The following is a 23,989-nucleotide window of genomic DNA, read 5'->3' on the forward strand; positions in this document are numbered from 1 at the left end:
CCTTCCTCTCTCCACTCCATCTTCTTTTGTGTCCCTGTCTTATCTTTTAATTCTCCCACTCTCTCCTTTCACTGTTCCTTGGCTTTTGTTTTCTCTCTCTTTAGATCTTTCTCATGCTTCCCTCAGCTCTCAGGAGCTCTCTTTATGCTTTTCCCTTACTTCAACAATGCCATGTGTTATTCCCTATTGAGTAGAAGCATATGGTTTCATTTTACGTTGCAGAATCCTGGAAAGGTTTTGAACTCATCCTTTTTGTCTAGAACCTGTGATTCTGCTCTCTCAGCCATTTTCTCTCTTCATGTGACCTCGCTCTCTTTTCTGCACCACCATGCCCTTTCTCCCTTGCTTAATACTTTGTGGCCACTCAATCTCATGCCCTGGTGCTCACTTTCTTGCACCCATTCTCCCTCTTTCCTGAGAGCTCTGTTTGTCACAAGGATTCCTTGCCCACCATTTCTCACATATTCACTGTTTCTTACAAGTTTTCCTGGTCTTTCTTATCCCCTTCCTCACAGCTCCTCTTTCTCGTGGCCTTGCACTGTCCCCTCCTTTCTCATGACCTCACCCCTTCCCTCACAACCTCATTCTCACTGTCTCTTCTGCCTGCACACTCAATTCTTGCACATGCCTTCTCTTTCTTGAACAATCTCTCTTTTGCTCACCATCTCTTCCTCACTCTTCTTCTCTGTGCTATTCACACTCCTTTCTTCTCATGCCCCCACTCTTGCTACCTTGTGCTTGCTGGTTTTTTGCATGCCATATTTTCCAAGCATTTTCTCTTTCTCATGTTCTTTCCCCTTTTATCTTACACTCTTTTTCTTGTCTTTCTCTCACGTGCACTTTCTTGCAGCCTTGCTTATGCATGCTTGTGCTTCTTTGCACACTGCCTTTCTCAAGCACTTGCCCTTTCTCATGGTGCTGCTTTTCTTGCACTCTTGCTCTACCCTTTGTGCTTTCCTTCGTGTGCTCTCCTGCCTTCAACCCTGCCCTTTCTTGCACTCACTCTTTCATGTGCCCTCCTGCTTTCTCAGGAGTGTTCTCTGTTATGTGAGCATTCCCTCTGATGTGGGCTTGCTCTGCCTTACAGTAATATTTGTTTTCTTAATCTGTCTTGTGCACACTTCCTTTCTCACATCTCACTCTTTCTTTCATGCAGGGATACTTTCTCATACCCTCTCCTTTTCTCCCACCTTGACTTCCCTTACATTCTTTTTCTTGTGCCCTCACTCTCTTTCTCACAATCTTGGGCTTAACCATTTTTAAACCTTGATGCTTGTATTCTCAGTCCATTTCTCTGCCCCTCCCCTTGTGCTTTCTCCCTCTTTATTTCTTGTGCATTCCTTTTCTAGAGTGCTCCCCATTTTTTGTGGATTTGCTTCTCTTGTGACCTCCCTCTTTCCAGCACCTCCTTGCACATGCTGGCAATTTCTCCTGCAACCATGCTCTCACACACCATGGGCTCTGTCACACCCTTTTGCTTTGCTTTCTTGTGGCCACCCTTTCTCACACATTTGCTTTCTTGCCCATGTCCTCCCTTTGTCACACCCTAGCTCATTTCCCTGAATTTGATCTTTTTGGTGCCCTCTCTCTCTCATGTTCTCACTCTTCCTCATTCCCTGGCTCTTCCCCTACACTTGCCATTTCTCCTGTGCTGACTGTCCACACACTCCTGTGCTTCCTCCTGCACTCATAACCTTTCCAGTCCCTTATGTTCACTCTTCCTCAGGAAACTTTACTTCTCATCCATGTGAAAAATGCCAATCACTTGTTTCTAAAATTTTAAAAGTTTAATAATAATAAAATGGTTATAAAAATAGCAATATAATTAGAGTAATTATATAATATTAGAATAATAATATAATATTTGTATAATATTTTTATTATATAAAAATATAATGATTTAGACAATTTGGATTAGGACAATATAGAACAGTAGACAACAGAAACAAAGAGTTACAGACGTCCAGGTACCTCTTTCTGGGCAACATAAGCCCAAAAAGGACCCACGTTAACAGAGGATTAGCCCTTAAAAGTAATAGCCTGTTGTATATTCATACACCTCATGCACAATTCATAAATTCCATTCAAACACAGGATTCTGTCTGGTCAGTGTCAACTTCTTCCTCTGAATCCTGACTGCATCTTCAGAGATGAGCGAGGTGGGAAGAAGTCAGTTTCTCCTGATAATGGAGCAATAAATTCTCTTTCTCTGAAAGATTTAGGTGTCCTGTGGCTGCTATCTTGCTGCGAGTCCTTTCTTTAAAAAAAATATCTTACGTAGCATAGTTTCTACTTTAATATTTTGTTATAACCTAAAACTATATTTAACACACTACTTAAGAAAATTAATACAGCATAACTTTCTAACACAACACATATAATATTCATTTTAATATTTGCAAAAAGCCAACCATAAAATATGCATTTTTCACAGTGATGTGTTTAGCTGGGATGCTTTTCTCCACATGGTTCTTTCACAGGAGTTGAATCACTGCAGATTATGCCTGGCTGAAAGGAAACAGTATATTCTGTGGTGTTTAAAGATGCCACACTCATCGCAGAGCTTTTGCAAACCAGTGAGTCAGCAGGAGGAACACAATGCTGGTTCCAGCTATCAGGCAGTTATTTAAAACAAAACAAACAGAAACAGAAAAAAAAAAAAAAACCACTTCTGAATTCAACAGATGCAGTGAATTCCCTGCTTTGCAAAGGCTAAAGTGTTTGCACAGAGGAAAGGGGCACTTTTATTAACATAAAGGTCACTGCAGTTCAATTCTTTCTTTGAATGAATTATTCAGTATTTCCTTTTAATCTCGTTAAATGTGGATGTCTGCATCCTTTTGGCATTTTCTTACCCTTTTCCTCCCCACCACTACTCTCTCCTTTCACTGTGCCTTGTACTATCTTTTCTCTCCCTTTTTAGTGCTCTCATACAAGTTCTCTTTTATGCTTCCCTCTCTTCATTAAATAATCTCTTCACCAAAGTTGCACTTTATTCCCTATTGAGGAAGCATTTCACATTTCCCTGTGGTTGCATTTCACGTTGCAGAACCCTGGAAGTGTGTAACAAGTTTTTAAACACATCATTTTTGCCTAGAAGTGCTCCATCCACAACTTCAGATGGGGAGGCTGAACCATCGTTGCTATATGGCAAAATACTTACAGTGATAAAAAATAAATGCAGTAATAAAAAAAATGCAGTTGCTGTCAAAACCCAGGCTCAGCTGGATGTTCAGCACTTCCATGTGTTTCATAAACTAGGCACCAATTTCCCAGGAAGCATTAACTCATTAGTTCCTAGAATAGGCTCAAGTATGTAACTTGAGTATTTTCAAGAAATTCACCATGAAATATTTCTCCCAAAATATTTATTTTAGTTTGTCAAGAATCTAGTAGACTGAGGCAAATAAATATCCATTGATAAACATTGTGCTTGCAAAAATTAGTCATGTCTTTGAACTGCTGCTTCACCAGTCAAAAATATTGCCTGTAAAGCTTTATGTATTAATAATATAACTTCAAATATACATCTGTGTTTATCTTCTGTAATAAAGGAACAAATGCCTTTAAATAATAATATACTATGTTAATTTCAATGGTGTTGCTCTGCTGTAAGTCACACTGCTACAAATTTGATTTATTCCTTAATTAATGCAGTTAAAATTAGTAATCAAAATTCATTGGGAAAATATTCAGTGCAGATCAAAATGGCAACATCTAAAATTTAGGATCATCAGTTAGAGTGTCTTTAGTTTTGCCATCTGCTTTCACTTAACTCTTGAATTATGAAATGGCAGTGTGTATATGTAATCCTAGCTCTTGGAGTTGTGGGATAAATGTGAAAATCTTAGTTTCCATTAAGATGTTTATATTCTTGGTGGTTGGGTAAAAAGAACCTTACACATGCATTAAAACCCAGAGTTCAAAAATTTAAATGCAAATTGAATTTTTAATTCTAATCATTATCATTATTTTGGGGACCTAAACCATAATTGTCAAATTCTGGGTGCTGGCAGCACTGTTTCTGTCTAATTCTAAGTAATGGGGTTGTCTTTCTGCATCAAATTAACTTTTTTTTTTTTTCTGTATAGAAGTACTAGCTAGAAAACATTTTTATGGTTCATATAAAAGCTTTCATGGTATATGGTTTTCATAGTTTCCACAGGAATTTTCATGTAGTGTTCAGTTGGAGATATATACCTGGTTTTACTCCTTCTGAGCAGGTAGTATTCATTTTTACTGTACCCTCAGCTTTAACATGGCAATCTGTGGTGTCTAAGTCATGATGCTGTGAACTCCAGCATTTGGGTACTTACTAAAATCAACATCTATATGCCTTTTCAGAGAAAAAAAAACTAAGTAAAGGACTTCAAAAGACAGGGTAGGTAACACACACTCCATTATGCTAATCACACAAGCATCTTCCTTTTTAAATTACAGTTAATTGAATATATTTGCAAGTGTTCATCTGTGTTTAAATCTGTTTTAGGAGGGCTCGATGGACAGCCTGTATGAGCCTGTCCCAGAGCATCAGGAAGCCAAGGATGCAGCTACTCTTGAAAGCCAGGCTAGCACTCCAGTGAGCACACATGGAAACTCTGGGCCACCTGACAGGTCTATGTCTTTGGTGAGTAATGTTTCATTGCAAAGCATGAAATGCATTTTGCAAAAAAAAAGCCTCTTGCTCTGTACATGGGCATGTGTGTGTTCTGCTGGCTTATCTGCCAGTTTGAACTATTTGGGCTCTTCAGAGCCACTGCTCACATCTCATCTCTATAGCCAATGACCTGATTTCTGACCAGTCACAACAAGCACACTTGAAAAGCAGGTCATGAGTTTCTCTACAGCAAAAGGAGATCAGTGCAGCTGCACTGGACAAGGGAATTTCTCTTAGCAAGTAACAGAATATGAAAGCTCTGGGTACAGTTATTGGTATGGTTTGTCTCTAAATAATATACTATCATTGTCTTTGGTTGTCCTTTTTATTAACACAGAAAAATGCATTTCTAAAGCATGAGTTGCATGAATTTTGTAACTGATGGCCTCTGGAATAAACTTGACATTTTACAAGACCTCATTAGGCAAACAAGTGAAGAAAGTTGTCTTCTGGGCTTTTTTTTCCCTTCCTAAATGATGTTAACCTACTTAATCCTTTCTTATTTGCATGTTATTGGTATAATAGATGATACTTTGGCAAATACTTTAACATGGTATATTAAATTTCATAATCTTATTTATTTCAGAATCTCTGTTCTCTGCTTTGCAATGTGCCTTTGCTTATAATTACTGTTTCTATTTCAATGCATGATGCAGTCTGGTGATTGAATGAAGAGGAAATCAGGATGTTTATCATTCAAAGGAGACTGTCCTTCCTTCAGATATTGTGCCAAGTTTTACCCACATGCACTCTGGGTTAAGTACCATGTACCTATGATACTGCTGGGCCTTTGGTGTTGCAATATCACACAGCAGGTTTGCACACAGGATTTGCCTGGAGAAAGTGCTGGAGCTGGTGGGATGGGAGAATGCCTGGGGGTTTGTGGCATGTACTTGTTAAATTGCTAAAGGACTGAAAACAACTTGTTCTCAGACCCATCTGCTGTAACCACCTCACTTTGTGCATGTTCCTCTCTTCCACATAATCACCTTGGGACTGTAAATAATGGTCCTGCTTTTGGAAGTGTAGCAGTGCAGAGATCTCAAGATGATTCCTCACAGCATCAGCCTGTGCTGATGATCTATGAGCCTGGGCTCTGAAATGTCCCTACATTATAATTTTCCTGCAATGGGTGGGATATGCTCTCCTGAGTGACAGGGTTTTTCCCCTTTACCAGGCTGTGGTTTTGTCACTATAAGAATGAGCTACCAGTTAAGACTGTATAATTGTGTTTATGTGGCTGTAACCTCATCCTAGCTTGACTGGAGTATGTTCATTGTGGGAAGCTCTAGTTATTTGTATTTGTGGACTGCATGCCATTCTACATGCCCAAAGATGAACAGTTCCTACAGCCATCCCTTTGCCATGACTCCAAACCAACTTAATTTTCAATGACTGCTACACTAATATTTCCTTGGCCAATACATGTTCATCTGTTAGAAGCAGTATTTAGACAACATAAAATGAAAAAGGCAGCTCTGTTTTTTGGTTTGTACCCAGAATAAGACATATGACATCCTAATGGACCTTGAAATAGAAAATTAATAGAAATTGCCCTTTATTTTCTCAAGGTATGGTAAAGACACACCCATAGCACTGTGCTCTGCTATGGTTTTCACAATGTGTAAAACTAAGGCTTAAAACTGGAGTGGTTGTTTATATCAGGTTGTTTCTTGCTTTTTCTTGTTTATTCTGCTTTTTATGTGTCAGCATCTTCAGACTTTTTATTGTATTGTGTTAGAGTTAGGCTTCATAAATTATTTGGCTAAAGAAAAATAATCAACCTATCCAGTAAAGAATTCCATATTCCTTGAGCCTGCCTGCAGAAGCGGATTTGCTACTAGTGCAGGATTAGAAAATCCCATACTTTAATCTGAACAAATTTTAGCAAAACATCTTTCATTTTGTAGGATAGTACTGCATAGTCCATGAAGGTACATGTATAACACTGAATAGAAGAATCCAGCACTTTGGTTTCTGCTACCTCTTATCAGGTATTTTTGTTTTTTTAAAGGAGATGTTATGGTGATGGCACATTTGTTCATCATTAAACTTACAGCTCATTCTCAATAAAAACAACACTAAATGGGGTAGGCACACTTGGCTCACTAGGTACAAACAAGAAACTTCCCAAGCCTGACTCTAGGTTTTATTTTCTGGTTTAAGAGAAAATAAAAGAGTTAAGCTCAGCACTTAACTAAAAATAACGTCTGGATGCTGTGTCACTGTGCTGGCTGTAGAATCAACACGATTATTTATAAAATACTTTCTAGAAATGGAAAACAAGATTAGTGATGACGTGTCAGCAGTAAGACCTATGGAAAAATGTGGCTAAGGCCAGAGGCCTGTGTGTAATCTTATCTGCTATTTCTGGCCTGTGAGTTATTACAGCTACACCTTGGATGAAGCCGTTAAGCTTATTAACCGAGCCCATTTGTACTTCTCTCCCATTTTTAATTCCGTCACTCGGTTCCAGGCTGCGGGGCAGCCCCCACAGCATGATAAATTCAGGACATTATTGGCTCCACTTAGCCATCCATCATTATCCAGTAATGCACGTACATAAGTGCACTGCTAAGTAGGCATGGACTGGAGTGAATCTTTAAATGGTTGGCTGAAGCACGGCAGGTTCCACAGAGCTGCTAAATCTCCAAAGGGTGGAGCAGCCTGCCATGGCACACTTCCTCCTCAGGAGGCTTTGACCTTTCCTTTTTCCTGTATAACTTCAAAATCAACAGGGCAGGCATGCAGGATCAGCTCCCCTCACATTTAAAAAGGGTGATCAGGGCTAGGAAAAATTCTTCCTCGTAATGCAGTAAGGTAGTGATTTTCTTGCAGTGAACGCATCTGTTGTGATTTGTCCTAATCATAGCTGTGCTGTGAAGTCCTTCTGGAGATGTGGGAAATATAGGCTAGTGTGGTCACTGAAGCTGTGCAGGACATCATTCACTGAACACAGTCTTTGGACATTCCTTTTTGAGCCAGGGCTCTGGCCAAGCACCTGCCCAAAATGACACATCCTGTACGAAGAAAAAGCTGTCTTTTATATTCACTGTTCTTCTACTTCACATGACTCCAGAGACCTGTTTAGTATCCAGAATTTTTTACCAGGGATGTTTCCACTCTGGGTTCCTGTGGTACTATCATGAGCCTGTTATTCACACTTGTCTTTTGATTTTAATCCTCCTGGAGAATTGGCCTGTTAACTTTGTGATTACTTTGCCTGTTGCTCAGCTTTAGTGATATTCTCAGAAAGAAAGAAAACAACAGATTTATGGAGTTGGTTTTGTAGTTCATGCATAGCAAAACTGAATTGGACCTTCCTGAGAAACTGCTGGTAGCCGTGAGCACATAATGAATCACATGGGTACTCTTTGCCTGTAACTTTTAATTCTATTCACTGGGAAACTGAATTTCTATCTCTTGTCACCTGGTGTCACAGTCTTCAACCTCATGAGCTGTCGCCAGCTTCTCAAGGAAAGAGCCTTCAGTATTAAAACCATTTTCATGTGCTGTCAGGCTGAAATCACCAAATGTCAAAAGATCCACATATTTTTGACTTGCTGACCGTGATATGATTGACTACCCTGTATATCAGAAGGGTGCTAAAAAATTATCTATTGTTCTAAGCTGTTGCCAGGAATAAAAAAATTAGTTGTGATACCTGCCTCAATCTGCAGTGTTGTAATTGGCCTTTGATCCCAGCGAGGGCAAGAAGAGGGCTGCTTATCTGGAATGGTCATTTCCCTGTTTGCAAGTCTTAACACACACAGGAGCTCTAGCTTTTCTCAGCCAGCTTGGAAACACCAGAGGGTTTAATTCAATTCCTTAATTCAGAGTTCTTTGATGAAATCAGGAAGAAAAGGACTTTATCAATAATTTCATCATGTAGGGTTTCCCCATACACAGTTTTTTTCCTAGGAAACATTTGGGATAAGGAAGGAAAGAATTGTTCCCATAAACAAGATAATTATGCTCTTTGGAGAATGTGGAGAGTAAAGTCAAGGTGAACCTTTATTACATTCTAAGATAAAGTTTTTTTTAGAAACTAGTTTCATTTTAAAGTTACATATAATTTTAAACACAGTCAATTCTGAAAGGATACTTTGAAAAAGTACAAACCAGAGTAATTTATTCTTGTACCCCAATTTAGCCACCTGATTCAAAAACAGCAGGAAGAATGTGTTGAATGAAATGTGCCATTTTAAAAGGCCATTTAAGTCCACTACCTATTTCATTTTGGCATTGCATCCCATGCTATCCTGTGAACTCACATTGCTCATCACCTCAATATATGATGTACAATCAATGCAAATTTGCTGGACTTTAGGAGTTGGTTTCAAGTTGTGGAGCAAAAGATGAAACCCTGCTTCATGGTCTACACCAGTTGTCTGGTGTGTGAAGATATGAATCAAATTTTTTTAGGTATATTGCCACAGTGGGGCCTGTCTCAAATTTTTCCCTGGATCCTATACAGATTTTAAGTTACAATATCCTTTGGTCTCTGACCTCCATGAATCATGCTTCCTTTAACAAACCTGTTTGAAATAAAATATTTAATTTTTTTCAATGAAATTTTTACACTACCCTTTTAAAGAAATCTTAAAATCACTTTTTAAACTTTTTTACTTCTCTGTGTTTGTGCACCTCAGTTAGTAATTTCTCCTGAGTTATTAAAAATATTTGTCCTAAGACTAAAATGTTGACATTTTTTTCAGCAAGAAATTTGTCTTACATTGCCTACATTATTTCAAAGTGAGTGAGAAATTTTGTATACTTTTTTGATCTACATACAGCATCTGTGAGCAAATTGACACAGACAAAAAAAAATGTTGAAACTGCATATAGTTATTAGTATTCACAAATATCCATGCTAAAAGGGCCTCTTATACTCAGCTAAAATAACTTAGCACAGGAAAACAGCCTTTTCTTAATATACTCCCTGAAAAAGCTTAAAAAAATCTATGATGAGTTTTACTGAGAGGAGGGGGAGAAGTACAAAATGCTCAATTATGCACTTACATGGTTTTATGTAGTACAGGTTTTGGTTTTTTATCATGCTACCTGCATGGCATTTTTAAATTACTGTAGTCAGAGCCATACAGATGTAGTTAGTGCTACAAGAAGGAAACAAATTAAACTTAATATCATGAGGAATAGGTCCAGTTAGACTAAATTTACAGATTTATAAAATAATGAATGGTTATATCATTTTTTTAATGCCTCTTGTTGCACAACAGAGTGATATGGTATCATCATGGACATTTTTAACCCAGTTCCTACTTTTCAGGCTGGAAGAAATAAATAAGAAGAAAGTGATACAGTGCTTTGATATCCTGTCTCAGGAGATATCACAATAATATAGGGACAGAGATCTCTTCTGCCCTAGCATGACATCCTTAGGTTTTCCTACAGTTAAAATTAACCTCAAGCCCATGTTTAACTGCACAGCAAACATGCATTGAGGTGTTTTGCTATCATTTGCCCAGCAAGGCACAATTTTGTTCTCTCTTTCAACAGTTACATCACTTCTCCTCCTTCTCACACTTGTCAGGGTATAAGTATTTATTGTCTGGGCCCTGGGGACTGTGTGATCTTGCTTCCAGGCCAGTGTTTGATTCTGATTTGGTTCCCTTCTGGGTTTTCAATTTTATTTGCAGTTTCCTGCCCTCTTGCACAGTCCCCTGCATGTTTGGGTGTACAGGGTCTGTGTCTTGTGGCCATCCTGTGTGCTGTGTCCATCCCATTGCAACATGTGGGTATTTTAATCCTCATAAAGTTCCAGAGTCACACTATAGAAGAAATATGATATTCATTCCTGGGGTATGAGCACGGTTCTCTGGTTTTTCAGGGGTATTATGGTTGTCAGCTTCCTGGGAGCTATGGATAACTGAAGCCTCCTGAAATTAGGCCACATAATTACATATATTCTCTGCTGCACAGTGTCCTCCACAGCTCCAGCTGTTGGAAAAAGAGACTAGAAATGTTAGTGGATATTAAAAAGGTCACATCAAAAGTATGTAATTCATTGTCTTTTCAGTGACAAAAAAATAATAGATTTGGATTAAACATTTTTGATTTTCATAGACCTTTTTTCTCTATCTTTTTAAAAGGAGTTTCCTGACTTTGAGAACACACTGACCAAAAAAAGAAAGTAAGTTGAGACCAGTTCAAGGTCTACACAGTGTCACTCTATTTGTCTGTACCTTTCATCCTTGTTGTTTTATTAAGGTTTGCCAATGTTGCTTTCATTCTCATGGAGTACATGTATTAATGTTACAGTTGAAGAGCACTTAACAAGCTTGTAATGCATTCCCAAGGTTCTTTTGCCATGACTTTTTCATATCCACACAGCTTTCTTCCAAAATATGAGAACCAGGACAGCTAAAATCAAATGCAGTTAATCTGAGCTTAGTTTAACCATATGTCTGCTTTACAGAGAGATTGAAGTGGTAACCTATTTTATAGCATGTTTGCACCATTGACCTGATAATCTCCTGAAGAGGGTTTTTTTTTGTTTGTTTGTTTGTGTTTTTAATCCAAGCAAAAAATTTGTTTGCAAAATGATTCAGATAAAGCAGGTCAGACAAAATTTTATGAATCATTTTTGCGATAGCAACATGTTTTGAATCCATTCATGGGCACAATGCTATGGTTTGAGCTAATGATTAATATTTATTAGCAGGCAGAGGAATTTATTTTGAAAATTCTTTTTTGTGCTTCATGTTGAAATCTATTGCATTACTTAAGTGGACCCCCTCAAATGAAATCTGAAATCCTGCCTAATGGAATGATACAGACAAATCTTATCTGTCTGCTGTGACAGACGAGAAAATCCCTGGAGTTTTTGTTTTTTGTTTTTTTCATCTGTAGGTGGGGCCCCACTAGACTCAGTACATCAATGTTATCTGTGTCTGTTGCTGAAAAATCTCAAAATGGGTAAAGATTTCTTAGAAAATTAAGAGCTCTTTTGTCTTTAATAAGAGTTCTAATCTGTTTCTTGTCATCTGATAAAAACACTAGTAACTTATCAGCTTCAAACACAGAGACATGTGCACTCATCTTTGAGATCTCAACTCTATTCACCAGTCAGGACTCTGAAACTCCTCCCAAAATTTCATTAATTAAAATATGGACATAACTCTCATGGATTTCTCTTACGCTTTAAAGGAAGTCAAACTATTCTTTAGGCCTTATCAAGTTCTACCACATATGCTAAAATCACCTGGATGCCTAAAATTGTCCTGCTTAGATCAGAACTAGATCTGCCCCATGAAAAAAAATAGCAATCTATAGCTAAAAATGTCAAATTTTACAATGCAAATAAAACTATTATTTTTGAAACCTAATCCTATTCTAAAAAAATTATCATAATTTAGAAACGTTGTTGAGATAATTTTACTGATCAAATGAAAAAAAAAGAGTGAGCTGGAAGAAAATAGTTTGGATCAATATGAAAATATTTTGTAATGAAAATTATTTCATTGTGTCCAGCCATCACTGTCCTGTCATGGCACTCCTAGTGATAATGCAGAAATTTCCCCATTGATCTTTCCTGTAGATATGGAGGAAGTGAATGAGGAATTAATCATTCTCTGTTCCCCACAATGGGGCAACAAGGAAGCACCACATTATATGGAGTAGCAGAAATAACATAAGTATTCCTTGTTTAGACAAGAAGAATTAAACAGTGGAATTCTGGAATCACAAAATCCAATCATTTTAAAAGAAACTGGTGGGGGGTACAGACTAGTTCCTTGAAAAACCCACAACTGTTTGGCTTCCTCTTCCTCAGGAAACCCTTCAGCACCTGCATGACTGAGAATGGGGTCCCAGTTTTTGTGTTCTTTCTCTTCTACTGATCATTGTCGCAGATTAGACAGTCCCTGCTCTCACCTACTATAACCACTGCTCATAAACTACTCTCTATTGGGTTTTTAATTGATAAAATGAAACAAATTAACCTTTATTCAAAGATTCTTTTTCCTCTCTGCTATCTATTCTTCAAGTTGTCCTCTATGAACTGCTGACCACAGATGGAGGCATGAATTAGGGCTAATCCTTGTTGTAAATGTGCAGAAAGCTCAAGGTTTGCTGGGGCAATGAAATGGCACTCAGGGTCCTGGGGATGTTCATATGTAGCTCTTTGGTTCAATCCCTTATCATGTCACCAAACTTAAGGCAATAATTCTAAAAGTTGTAGGACACTTCAGATTATGTCTAAAGGAAAGTATCTCTTCTTTTCTTCCTGATGGGTTGCCCGGATTCCAGCATGAATTCTTCGCTTCAAAAAGAAACTTGAGTCACATATTCTTGCAGAATGGAGCCTCAGATGCTTTCAGAGCTTTGTGTGGCATGTGGGAGTAGATGATTGGGTGAATGAGACAAGTAACTCCAATTAAAGCCACTGGGAATAATACAGCTCAATCCCTGTGCCCTGCTTTGAAGAATTAGTTTAGAAATACCCATATTTGATTAAACACGCTTTAATTTTTTCATTCTGACTTTCAGCTAATGGTAAATTCTTTTAATTCTTTTAGATCCATCCAGAAGTCCATGTCTGAAAATGAAGCATTTGGTTAGTAGCTGCTTAAATCATCTACTGTTTACTTGCTAATCTCAGAGAGCCAACTTAATTAAGGGTCTGGTTTGTTTTACAGCTGTTGGAGCAAATGCAAAGGAAAGGAAAAAAATAAAATTAAGCTATCAGTATATTCTCCCCTCTTCCCTGCTTTCCACACACATGTGTAGGTAGATATTGAAAACAAACTAGTTAAATATGGAAACCACATTGAGATGAAGAACCTGTTATGGGGCAACATTAGAAGTACTCAGCATGTCCCATGTTTCTATTAATTATTTCAATAAAACCCTGAAATGTCTCTGATCTAAGAAAATTCAGGTCCCTGCCCTTTCCCATTTTAAACTACTTTGCAAGAATTTTCACAAACAAGATCACCCAGAAGGAAATTCAGGGGTTTTGTTAAACCCTGACACTGGATTGTTAAATCCTGACACTGTGTATTGTTATCTACACTTGTGTTTCAATGGGTTCTATCTTGTAAATACTCTATAGGAAATAATCATCAGCTTCTTAAAGGTAAAGTATCCTGGATTTTTTTTTTCCCAGTGAGAGCTTCCTGTTATCATGCTTTCATTTATTCTTTGGAGTTTTGGTTCAGTTGTTGTAACTAGTCCTTGCTGAGTACAAAGGCTATTGTATGTGGCTGTAATGATGTGGCTCTTTTCCACAACGTGTCTCAGAGAGATGAAAGCTCCCCTGTGTTAAGGCTTCACTCTGCAGCCCTGCACGGGGAACACTTTTGTGCAAGGTGCAATGAATTCCCAGCACCTGACAGGATCAACAAGAGCTTTCACAAAGAAAATTTTCTGAGTGAAACCCAGCATTAAACAAAACTCAACAAAACAAAACCAAACAAACCCAGAAAGCACAAACCCCCAACAGCTGTCTGCATGTTGTGAAGCACGAGCTCTCTGAAGTTCACTGAAGGAGCAGGAGAATGGCCATGTCCTTCTCAGAGCCAGCCTAGTTCAGCCAGCCAGGCTGAGACAGTCCAAGCCTTGGAGTCCACAGGGCATCCCTGTGGGCATCTTGGATGCTCTTCCTTGCAAACACTCTAGCTCGGTAATGATAGACTTAAATAATAACAACAATAATTATGCAATCAATACAATGCACAATATATAATACAGTAATTATACAATTCCTGGAAGCAAAACAAAGGCACAGATATTCTATGGCATCCTAGGTCTTAGATCCAGGGTTAAGATAACAATCATTCTGATCATATGTTAACAGTGTTAAATGAGGTATTAGACCACAGCAAAAAATGATAAGACTTGAAATAAATATCATCCATCCATCCATCTTCCTATATTGCAAAATCATCAGTTCATTTCCATGTCTGAGCAGATGCTCCAGTGTTCTGCAAGCTTGTTTTGATTTGCATTCTGATGCTATTTTTATAGAATTTCCTGTTATTTCACAGATTTGCTATAAATTCAGGTGACTGCTCTCTGTGCTTTTACTTTAGACAGGAAAAATGTGAATGGCACACTTTGGCAGGGTTCCAGGAAGCCAGAGAATGATTCCTACATCAGAAGGCACTGCCAGCTTGAAGGTAATTGCTAAACATATTTCAGCTGATTTTGCATTTTCAGCTAAGTATTTTAAAAGGCACCTTGGAAAATTTCTCATTTTTGACCAATTATTCAGCTAAATAATTTGTCAGGTCTTTTAGAGATTTATTTTGTCCTCAAGTGGGGTAGAAGTTGTTAGAATAAAGCTTATCTTAAAACTGGGAAGATAAGAACACACTCTCTGACCAATTCACTCTGTAGTCTATGGGCCAAAAGAGACTTTCCCTGCAGTAAATTTCCATAGTTGTGTTGTGTAGGGCTTGCCAGCTGTAGTAATCCATGTTTCCTGGGTATTTTACACAGCTCCAGATATCCAACAGGGAAAGGGTGCAACTTTTCACTTTTGTAGTTGCAGGTGCAAAAGAGAGTTGGCCAAATTTTAGATGCAAGTACTTCGTCTGTTTCTCTTTTTAAACCTGTTCTGACTAACTTTATAAAAACAACCTTACAGCTAATGTTAGGAAGTTGCTATTGACACTGCTAAGAGTGTACCAATATAAATTCATTAAAATAACATTGAGTATTAACAAGTGAGCAGTCACCTCACCTATTTAATCACAAACTGGACTTTAAAAATCAACATACTTTGATAGTCTGCTTGATGTTGCTTCCAGGAATGGCATTTATATTTGTACTTTTCAAAGTTAAGGTTGTTAAAGTTAAGTACTTAAGTAAGGTGTCTTACTGTTGCCTAATCAGACCAAACCAGATAAGGCTCAGCAGAAGCAGAAACCAAGAGATGTGAGATTAAATTGAAAGTATGTCTTGTTCTCAATTTAAACTAAAAAAGTGGGAATTTCTCCTGCACAAATGGTCTAGAGATCATCCACTGATAGGAGATTCCACTATTACCTGGATATGTCAAAGAAAGCATTGGACAGGGTGCCAACTTTCCTTCTGAATTTAGTTCAGTTCACCACTTGAAGTTAAACTCTTAAATGTTTGGAAATAGATCTGAAATTGCAATACATATTGCATTTGCCCATCTATGGGCAACTTTGGTTTCTTGTACCAGAACCAGAAATAAGAGATGACAGGAAGATTGAGAGGAATTCTTTTACTGAACTAGTGAAGAGAAAAGGGACCTTCAGTAAATGTCATTGACTTGCAAGGAACAGGTTCTAATGATAGGTGAAAGAAATATTGGGTGTTTCCCTCCTGACAAGTCTTACTTTTAACCAAAACCATTTTGGAATGATTCTTCAATGATACTCCAGAGGTTGCTGGATTGGAAGCGGGTTCTCATTGGCTGAATGAGAAAGCAGAACTTTTTGACCTTCCTCCAAAGTCTCTTCTACTCCAGGCATTTTTTACCCTTTTAAATATCCAAAGCATGCAAAAGAAGCAGTGCACATTTTAAAAGCTGACAAGTGTTGTAATTGAAGGGCAGGGGCCCAGAGGGAACAGGAAGCAAAGCTGGCAGCTAAATAAAAATCTCCCTTTCCCCTACTGCAGTAAAATTATTTCAAGGGAAGTCCCCTTCACACAGTGGTGAAAACCTTTGCAAGGAGATTTACAGTGTATCACTATCGATCAAGATAATTCATCACTATTGATCAAACTTTTCTCTTACCAGAGATAATCCTTCAAGGTCTGCAAGTCTATTGCATAAAATGAATTTCTGTTAGATTAAAAAAGCTGTCTATGGTGGTCACCATAGACTTCTCTGCTTGCTTCTGAACTGTATCCACAAACCTGTCTCAAATCTCACTGAAATAATTGTAGAGACACCCACAGACCCTGGTAGCCTTTGGATGAAGCCCTTGATGATATCATGTGTATTATTACATCTACAAACCCAAGTTTTCCAGGATGAACATGCAGTGAACACATACATATCCCACAGACACAATAGTGGAAACACCTGCCTTTGCTCTCCAGGCCAAACCCAAATCATCAGCACAAGATCTACCAGCCTAAAAGCATCATTGCTGAAAAGTTGACTGTGGATGTCACAGTCATTGGGCTTCCATGAAAGATTATGGAGATAAACAGGGAAGAGCCAACACCTCTCAGAGCCAGTGGCCACTGCTCCTAATTTGTTCCACAGGAGGGTGACTGGTATCTGTTGGCAGACTAGGAAGACAAGAACACTGCAGCTCTACTTGAAGTTCATTTATATATTTTGCATGAAGTTTTTTGTGTGTTTGTTGGGTGTTTTGTTTTGTTTTGTTGTTGGTTGGTTTTTTACACAAACACCTTATTTCATAATTCAGTGGGCTGCAGAGCTGATGTAAGCAAGATGTAAAAGCACTGTGGGTGCAGGATATTATAGCTAAAAGAAGGCATTGCAGTTTGGGGGGACTACTGACGTTTTCTTTAATAACTTGCTGGTTTAATTTGGGTTTGAACAATATTATGCTAAAAGCAGTGTCACTGTATATATTCAGTCAGGTTAAGGGCTTTCTATGTTTCCCCACAATTGTTTGTGATTCAGCTGCAAACAGCTACTCAGTGTTTTGGATTCGACTGTAGGAGGACTTTGGGGCAAAGAGCTGAACACTGCAGGATTGAATTTCCAGACTAAGCTCACAGAGTGTAGAGATGTGATGTACAGAGATGCCTGCAGGAGATGGAAACAAGTTATCCTGAGGACCAGAAAGAACCCAGTAATGTTAATCTGGTGTTGCAAGAGCACTGCTTGAGTTATGGTGCTCCTGGAAGTCCAGCTAGCTATATAATGAAATAAACAACTATATAATGAAATAAACAGATTGTCAGATGCCAGGCCCTCAGTGACTTCAGGGAGATTTGTAGGTGCTTAAGACAAAATCTGGATCAGGATCATGTGCCTCTTTGAATATAAATTTTTTAATAATCACATTCAGATTTTTTTCCCATGTGATAGCTAAGGAACCTAAGTCACAGAATTGTTCCCTGAATTGCTCTTTCTTTTCCTGTTAATAGTAGGGAATGCAATCAGTCTTGGCTGCATACAGTTAGTTTTTGTGGATCTATATGTTAAGTAAGCTGTCCTTTTGCTAGCAGAGCTACTGATGCTGTAAGGTATTCCACAGAAGCAAGAAAAATGAGAAAAAAAAACCCCAAAACATTCTTGCTGTTTTCTAGTGACTTTAGAAAATGTGGTGTGATTAGCAGATATTTTTCTTCATGTTTTTTTCTCCCTGCAATGTCTGAGTGATCCTGATATCTGTTCTGATGGAATCTAATCACTAGGGCTGTCCTACAGCTAGATGCACAGTGGTAGGTGCTTTGCCTTAAGACTGGGAGTAAAAGTAGATCCTTCAAAGTAAGCTTGGTTAAAATAACTTTTCCAGACTTGTTTGACCTATTATTGCTCATTGTTGTAGCGAAGGTTAATACTCTTCCCATCCAAACATTCATTTATTGCAAGAGATGGAAGGACGTTCATCCTTTGAAAGCAATTTCTAATCTAATCTAAGTTAAACAGATTTCAGTTGGAAAGATCATTTTTGCCCTTCATTTTTTGTATGAATATTGTAGACTTTGCTGCTGTAAATGAGCAGGGCAAGAGGAAAGTCACAGTGGGGTTCTGGGTTAGTAAACTGAGGAGTGAGTACAGAAGAAATAAGCACAAATGAGTTTTCTTTCTGTCAGTCAGTTTGCCAATTTGTTCTGCAGTCTCACTTCAAAGCAGTTTAAGATAAAATGTGTGCTTAAATGATATAAGATTATCTTCAGAGAGTCAAAATGTCAGCTCCAAACATCAAGTGCAATTCAAATGATATTCCTCACTAAAACATGAAGCAGGACATTTTAAAGCATGTTTTCTCTTTTTTGGTCATAATTCACAGAAGATAATATTATTGCTGATGGAATACATTTGCTCCAAGGAAAGAAGATAGAAGAAACAACATGTCAGGTGAAACAACTACTTTTTTTTTTTTTTCAGAATCTAAATTTTCATTCAAATAAAATTTCATTTCTTGTTTCCATTCAGCATTTGCCTAGCCTAAACTTCATATTCGGTATGCCTCTGTATTTTAGAAGCTGATTTTAAAAGAAGACTCTGGTGACTTCCAAAGTTGTTCATGATTTTTCTTATGCAGGCCATATGGAATTCCTTGCCTAGAAAACCTCTTCCTTTCCTGAGTGAATACATTTCTGCTAAATTGATGTGCTAGAACTGTGTCTGGCAAGATCTATCCTGAGTGTTTAGATCTGTCTTGCATGATCCATACTGGCATATGTGTCCTAATGCTTTCTGAATTTCTATCAACATATACCCTATTTCTTCTTCCTACATCTGTACTGGTCATCCCACTGGCATGAGGAATTAACAAATTCTGACCCCTGGGTTTGCATAATCATAGCAACAACATAAAAATAGGTAACAGCCCATCAGCTGGTGAACAGCAGAGGTGAGGAGAAAGACTGGTAGCTCTGGAATTGGAATGACTGGTGTTTGGGTTTTATTTCACTTCCAGTCCAGTATTTGCTCTGATAATGTTTTACTTCAGGTCCTATCTGTGACAAACTAGCTTAGCTCTGCTGATTTCACAGGACATAACAGTTTACCCAGTTTGGGTAAACCAAACTGTATACACACCTGTACATATGTGTGTGTTCCAAATGAGGAATGAATAAAATAAAGTTATTTAGAAGCTGAAAATCTATTAAATTTTCCTTTGCAGAAAAGTTTTAAATTCAAGATGAGCATTAAACTTTAGAAAAAGCTCTGAGCTGAGCTTCCTCTGTTGTTTCTATACAATGTCAGAAGTCCTTTTAGATGTTTAGGTTAAAACCAAGAAAAAAATGTACATTCATCACCCTGAAGGCATCTGAGATAAGACAGGGAACTGTGAAGATCCAATGTTTAGGCAGTGCTCAGCTCCAGTGTAGGTCAAAGTCGAGATGTGGGTTAAAAAAAGTGTCAAATGATCTGTATATTGGGGAACAGAAAATTTCCATATTGGAAACCAAGGAAAGTCACTGTGTCCCAGGTTCCTCCTGCTTTCCCTCAGGGTTTTATCTGTTTCTGCACTGTTAGTTTGTTCTCATGATTATCTCCTCTCTCAGCTGACAAAAGAGTATCTGAGGAGGAAGGAAAGGAGAAAAGAACTCTTTTTTCTTTTGCATCTCTTATTGTCTTTGATTTCTTTCTCTCATTCTCTAAGTATTGTGGAGAAAGATTATCCTTTGATTTCCTACAATAGTTCTTCCCTCAGTGTGAGGGATCTCTGGCTCTGCCCCTATCCGGCCATGACAGCTTTTGGGCTGGCTCCTGTTAAAGGTCCAGGAGATCATTCCTTGGACATGAGAGACCATGGAGGGGAAAAGGGAATAAGGCCTATGTGTGCTTTAAGTATAAGTTCCCATAAAATCCCTTAAAACTTTTCTCCATGAACTATTTGCCCCATTTTAGAAGGAAAGTCCTTTTTTTTGACCTCTCAAAGCATTAGAAGATTTTTTTCAGATGCATGAATGAGGAACTATAGGGTCTTTGGTCCCTCAAAACTTTGATATCAGCTTAAGACCTATTGCACTTGCTTTATAAAAAATTCAAGTTTAATGGGATTATTTTGAATTTTAGTAATTGTTACCTCATGTCTTCATTATCATAGATCATCATTGATATAATTATTATATATCATAACTGATATAATTCTCTTTTAATCTTCCAAAATAGTCTGATTATATCTGTTTTCATTTGCTGCACTACATTATTCACACAAAGAAGGAAATGCTGAAAGAACAGCATTATGGGGAAGACGTTTTTCTGCAAAATCAGCACAAATGAGTGCCTTCATGGAGTCCCTGTCTGCTGATGCACACAGCATGGGGAACAGACAGGGGGAATTAGAAATCTGCATGCAATTGCACAACTGCAGCCTCAGGATCACAAAACTGGGTGGGATAGCTCACACAACTCAGCTGTCCCAGAAAGTCCAGGGAATTACAGGCTGCTACTTCCAGGAATGTGATGGAGCAATGGGCACAAACTGAGATACAGGAAATTTCACTTAACATAAAGAAAGCACTCTTCTAGTATAAGAGGTGGTCAGACACTGATGAAGCTTCCTAGAGAGATTATGAGAAGTTTATCTTTGGAGATATTCCTGTCAGGAGATGGATCTATGCAACTTGCTCTGGTGACCAATTCTGAGCAGGGAGCTAAATTTGACAATCTCCAAAAGTGCATTTCTGCCTCAGCTGGTCTAAGGGAGTTTGTGATTCTGTGTGCCATGGAAGAGGCAAATTTACAAGCAGGAGTAAATGGAACAGATGAACACCTTAGATTTTTTTCCTTCTAGTTGAAGGGAAAAAAAAATAAAGGAGAAAGCAAGTAAGTTTCCCTGAATGGTTCACAAAAAGCTTTAATCCTTCTCCATTTCCTAAATTGACATTCATTCATTCCATTCATTCTGTAAGTGCTGGAAAATGGGGCTTAAAACAGAAGTACAGGTTGAGGGATGTAGCATGAGCACCACTTCAATAATTGTACCTTACCATAAAAAGTGCTTTTATTTTCTGCATTTATTTTTTGTACCTTTGTTCTTATATACTCGTGTCTAGCAGGGCTCCCCTGATGGCTCGAAGCCTCTGTAGCATATTGGGAAGGACATAAAATACCAAGTAACGCAGTCTTTGGGCTAATACATTTTCAAAAATGTTTCATGCCTCATTTCTCACGTAAATTCATAGGTTGCATTTAGCCTTCAACGTGTCATTCATATTCATGAAGGAAAAAGGCCAATTTTCATCACTTGCCTGCTGAGCTGGAGGCACTGCCAGGCTTGCCCCCTAGGGACTGCAGCAGTGCCCCAAGGAAGGTGGATTCCCCTGCAGTTCCTCTCCTGAGGACACTGTGACCAACAAATGGCTTATGGGCAGATGATCAAAGTGTAAATAGTCTTGTCTTAGTTCTGAGGATCCTCCCATTTTCTCCACATTGTTAATCCAGTTCAAACTCACACCCTTGGTGCTCAACATGCCAAGGAAAATGAGGGGAACTAAGCAAGATCCTTTTTAGAACTGTATCAGTGATGCTCCTCAGCTGGGGGAGTGCTGCTTCCCTGCCTTTCCTGTTCATTGAGCAAGGAAAGCCAAGATCTAGGATGAGATCCAAGGATCCCACACTACAATGGAAGGCCCTGCCATGGTGCTGCTTTCACTATGATGTCTCTAAAATGTTACTGAGTCCCAGACAACTGAGGAAATCAAGACAGCTCAATACCAACACAATTTCAATGGGTGGCAGCTGGTGTATGTCAGTCTTTTGCTTTCATATCCACACAGTACTGGCCTGAAAAACTGCTGAGCTCTTGTCTATATTTAATTACGTGATGCTAATTATGCTTATTCATCTTATATAAGTTGTAATTTTTTTAACGTTACTTTTCTTACTATTTAGGTGATAAACTATGAGCAATGGATCCCACCTCGAGTTCACAGTCCAGGTGTGCCTGGTAACAGTGAAATGGTGAGTGGCCATGAAAATTGTAAGTTTCTTTCACCAGCAGCTGGGAAGAACAGGCTGGTTTTTCCTGTGCTATATGTTCTTTTTCCAAAAGCTCAGAGATCTTTATCCATATCCATGTTATTAATCATGATATCTCTTTGCCTTCTGCAGAATACCTTATTATTGCTCTGCTATTAATCATTATATTTCTTTATCATTTAGAGAATATTGTATTATTGCTGTGATTCCCAAGACAGAATCTGCCTATTATCTTGGGCTGCTCAGTCTGCTTTGCACTCATTTTAAGCTAGTTGGAGTACCAGACCAACATCATGGGAATACTTAAAGGTCAGATATATATGGGCAGGAGCACATGAAAGCCTGCACAGTGCTTCTCTATACACTGGCTGACCATGGCTCTATCAACATTTTTAAACAGAAAATTTATCCAAATTTGGTGTGTCTTACAGAACTCTTTTAAGCAGGGCAAGAAGTTGTCTATCATCACACACTATTTTAATATTAATTATGTGCAGCCATGTTATTAATGAAGCTTCCCAAATATTTTCAAGGTACCATAACAATTAGCACTGTGGACACAGTAAACACACACTAATATTTATCTTCTCACTATTATTCTGTACTCTGAATTTAAGTGCATTGGTAGTCATGATTAAATCATTGCACTTTGGGAACGGCAAAGCAGTTGAAGAAAAATCACAGCGATTAGACTGGGCCATGACTAAATTCTTTATACTGAGAAGTGACATGCTGTGCAAGTAGTTTTATTGAAATTAATGCAGTTACACCCAGGAAAGAGAGTGCTCAACAGGACTGAGATTGCAGGAATCTGACCAGCAGTGTTTTACACTTAGCTTCCAAATTGCTGTATTGCTGTCACCAGGTTAATCCTCATAACACCTCGCTGTGCAAAGATTTCTAAGGTATTTAAAATACCTTTGTAGAAACTGGAAGCAGTTTATCAGACACAATTTAGGTCTTTCTTCTCTAATGCATTTTAGAATGCATTTTTAAAATGTATCTTTTTTGTGCTTAAGTATTTCTGCACATTCCATGCAAATTATTTGCAACTAAAGGGCAGCCTGTGATTTATTTTTTTATACAACTCATTTTGATTTGTGAGGTGCCATGATTTTTTCATCACTAAAGCCCATTAAGTAGGGAAATCAATAATATTCTTGGTTCTTGTTCATGCGGGAATTCTTTCCTTATAGATAGCTTTGCTTATAGATTGGGGCAAAGCACAGTTCACCTGATTGTCTGGTTTCTACACCAAAGAATGTTTGGATAGGCAGACAAAAATCCATTTTTTAATGCTTAGGTAAGCCAAAATAAAAGACTGTAAATTTAAAGGCTGTCTCACCACCAGCTGATACTGCATGAGCTTTTTTTTCCGTGAGAGAGAGTTACTGCAGTTATTATTTAAGCACTCATGACTTTTCCCTAACAATAGACTCTATGAAATTAGTGCTTTTAAGGAAAAGAGGATTAGAGTTTGCCATTAATGAAATTATCTGAATAGATTATCTTCCATTTATCTTGATGTCTCCATGATGGAAATCCCAGATCATAAATCAAAGTCATCATGTTGCTTTTGTGTTGTTACTTACAAGTGAACAAATTATTATTGCTACAAGAGATCTAATATGAGAGCAATATTAGCATTTTAAACCGCTGTGATTTATTTTGCAAAGACATCTCACAATGAGAGACTGAAAAATTGCACCTCAGTTTCTCTTGTTAGCTGAGGAAGAAAAGCATTCCTG

At 38.1% G+C, this 23,989-nt stretch overlaps 1 protein-coding gene across 1 annotated transcript in view; it reads left to right on the forward strand.

Annotated features, from left to right (window-relative positions):
• The window catches only part of LOC102038971 (SAM domain-containing protein SAMSN-1), an 81,428-nt gene that overhangs the window by 4,594 nt on the left and 52,845 nt on the right, over positions 1 to 23,989 (forward strand). The window contains exons 2-7 of the mRNA XM_031061933.1: positions 4,490 to 4,627; positions 10,771 to 10,811; positions 13,198 to 13,235; positions 14,713 to 14,799; positions 18,595 to 18,662; positions 22,155 to 22,242. Coding sequence (XP_030917793.1) covers positions 4,490 to 4,627; positions 10,771 to 10,811; positions 13,198 to 13,235; positions 14,713 to 14,799; positions 18,595 to 18,662; positions 22,155 to 22,242 — 460 coding nt within the window. The remainder of the gene's footprint in view (positions 1 to 4,489; positions 4,628 to 10,770; positions 10,812 to 13,197; positions 13,236 to 14,712; positions 14,800 to 18,594; positions 18,663 to 22,154; positions 22,243 to 23,989) is intronic.

Source organism: Geospiza fortis, unplaced genomic scaffold (genome assembly GCF_000277835.1).
Source record: "Geospiza fortis unplaced genomic scaffold, GeoFor_1.0 scaffold24, whole genome shotgun sequence".
Lineage (NCBI taxonomy): Eukaryota > Metazoa > Chordata > Aves > Passeriformes > Thraupidae > Geospiza > Geospiza fortis.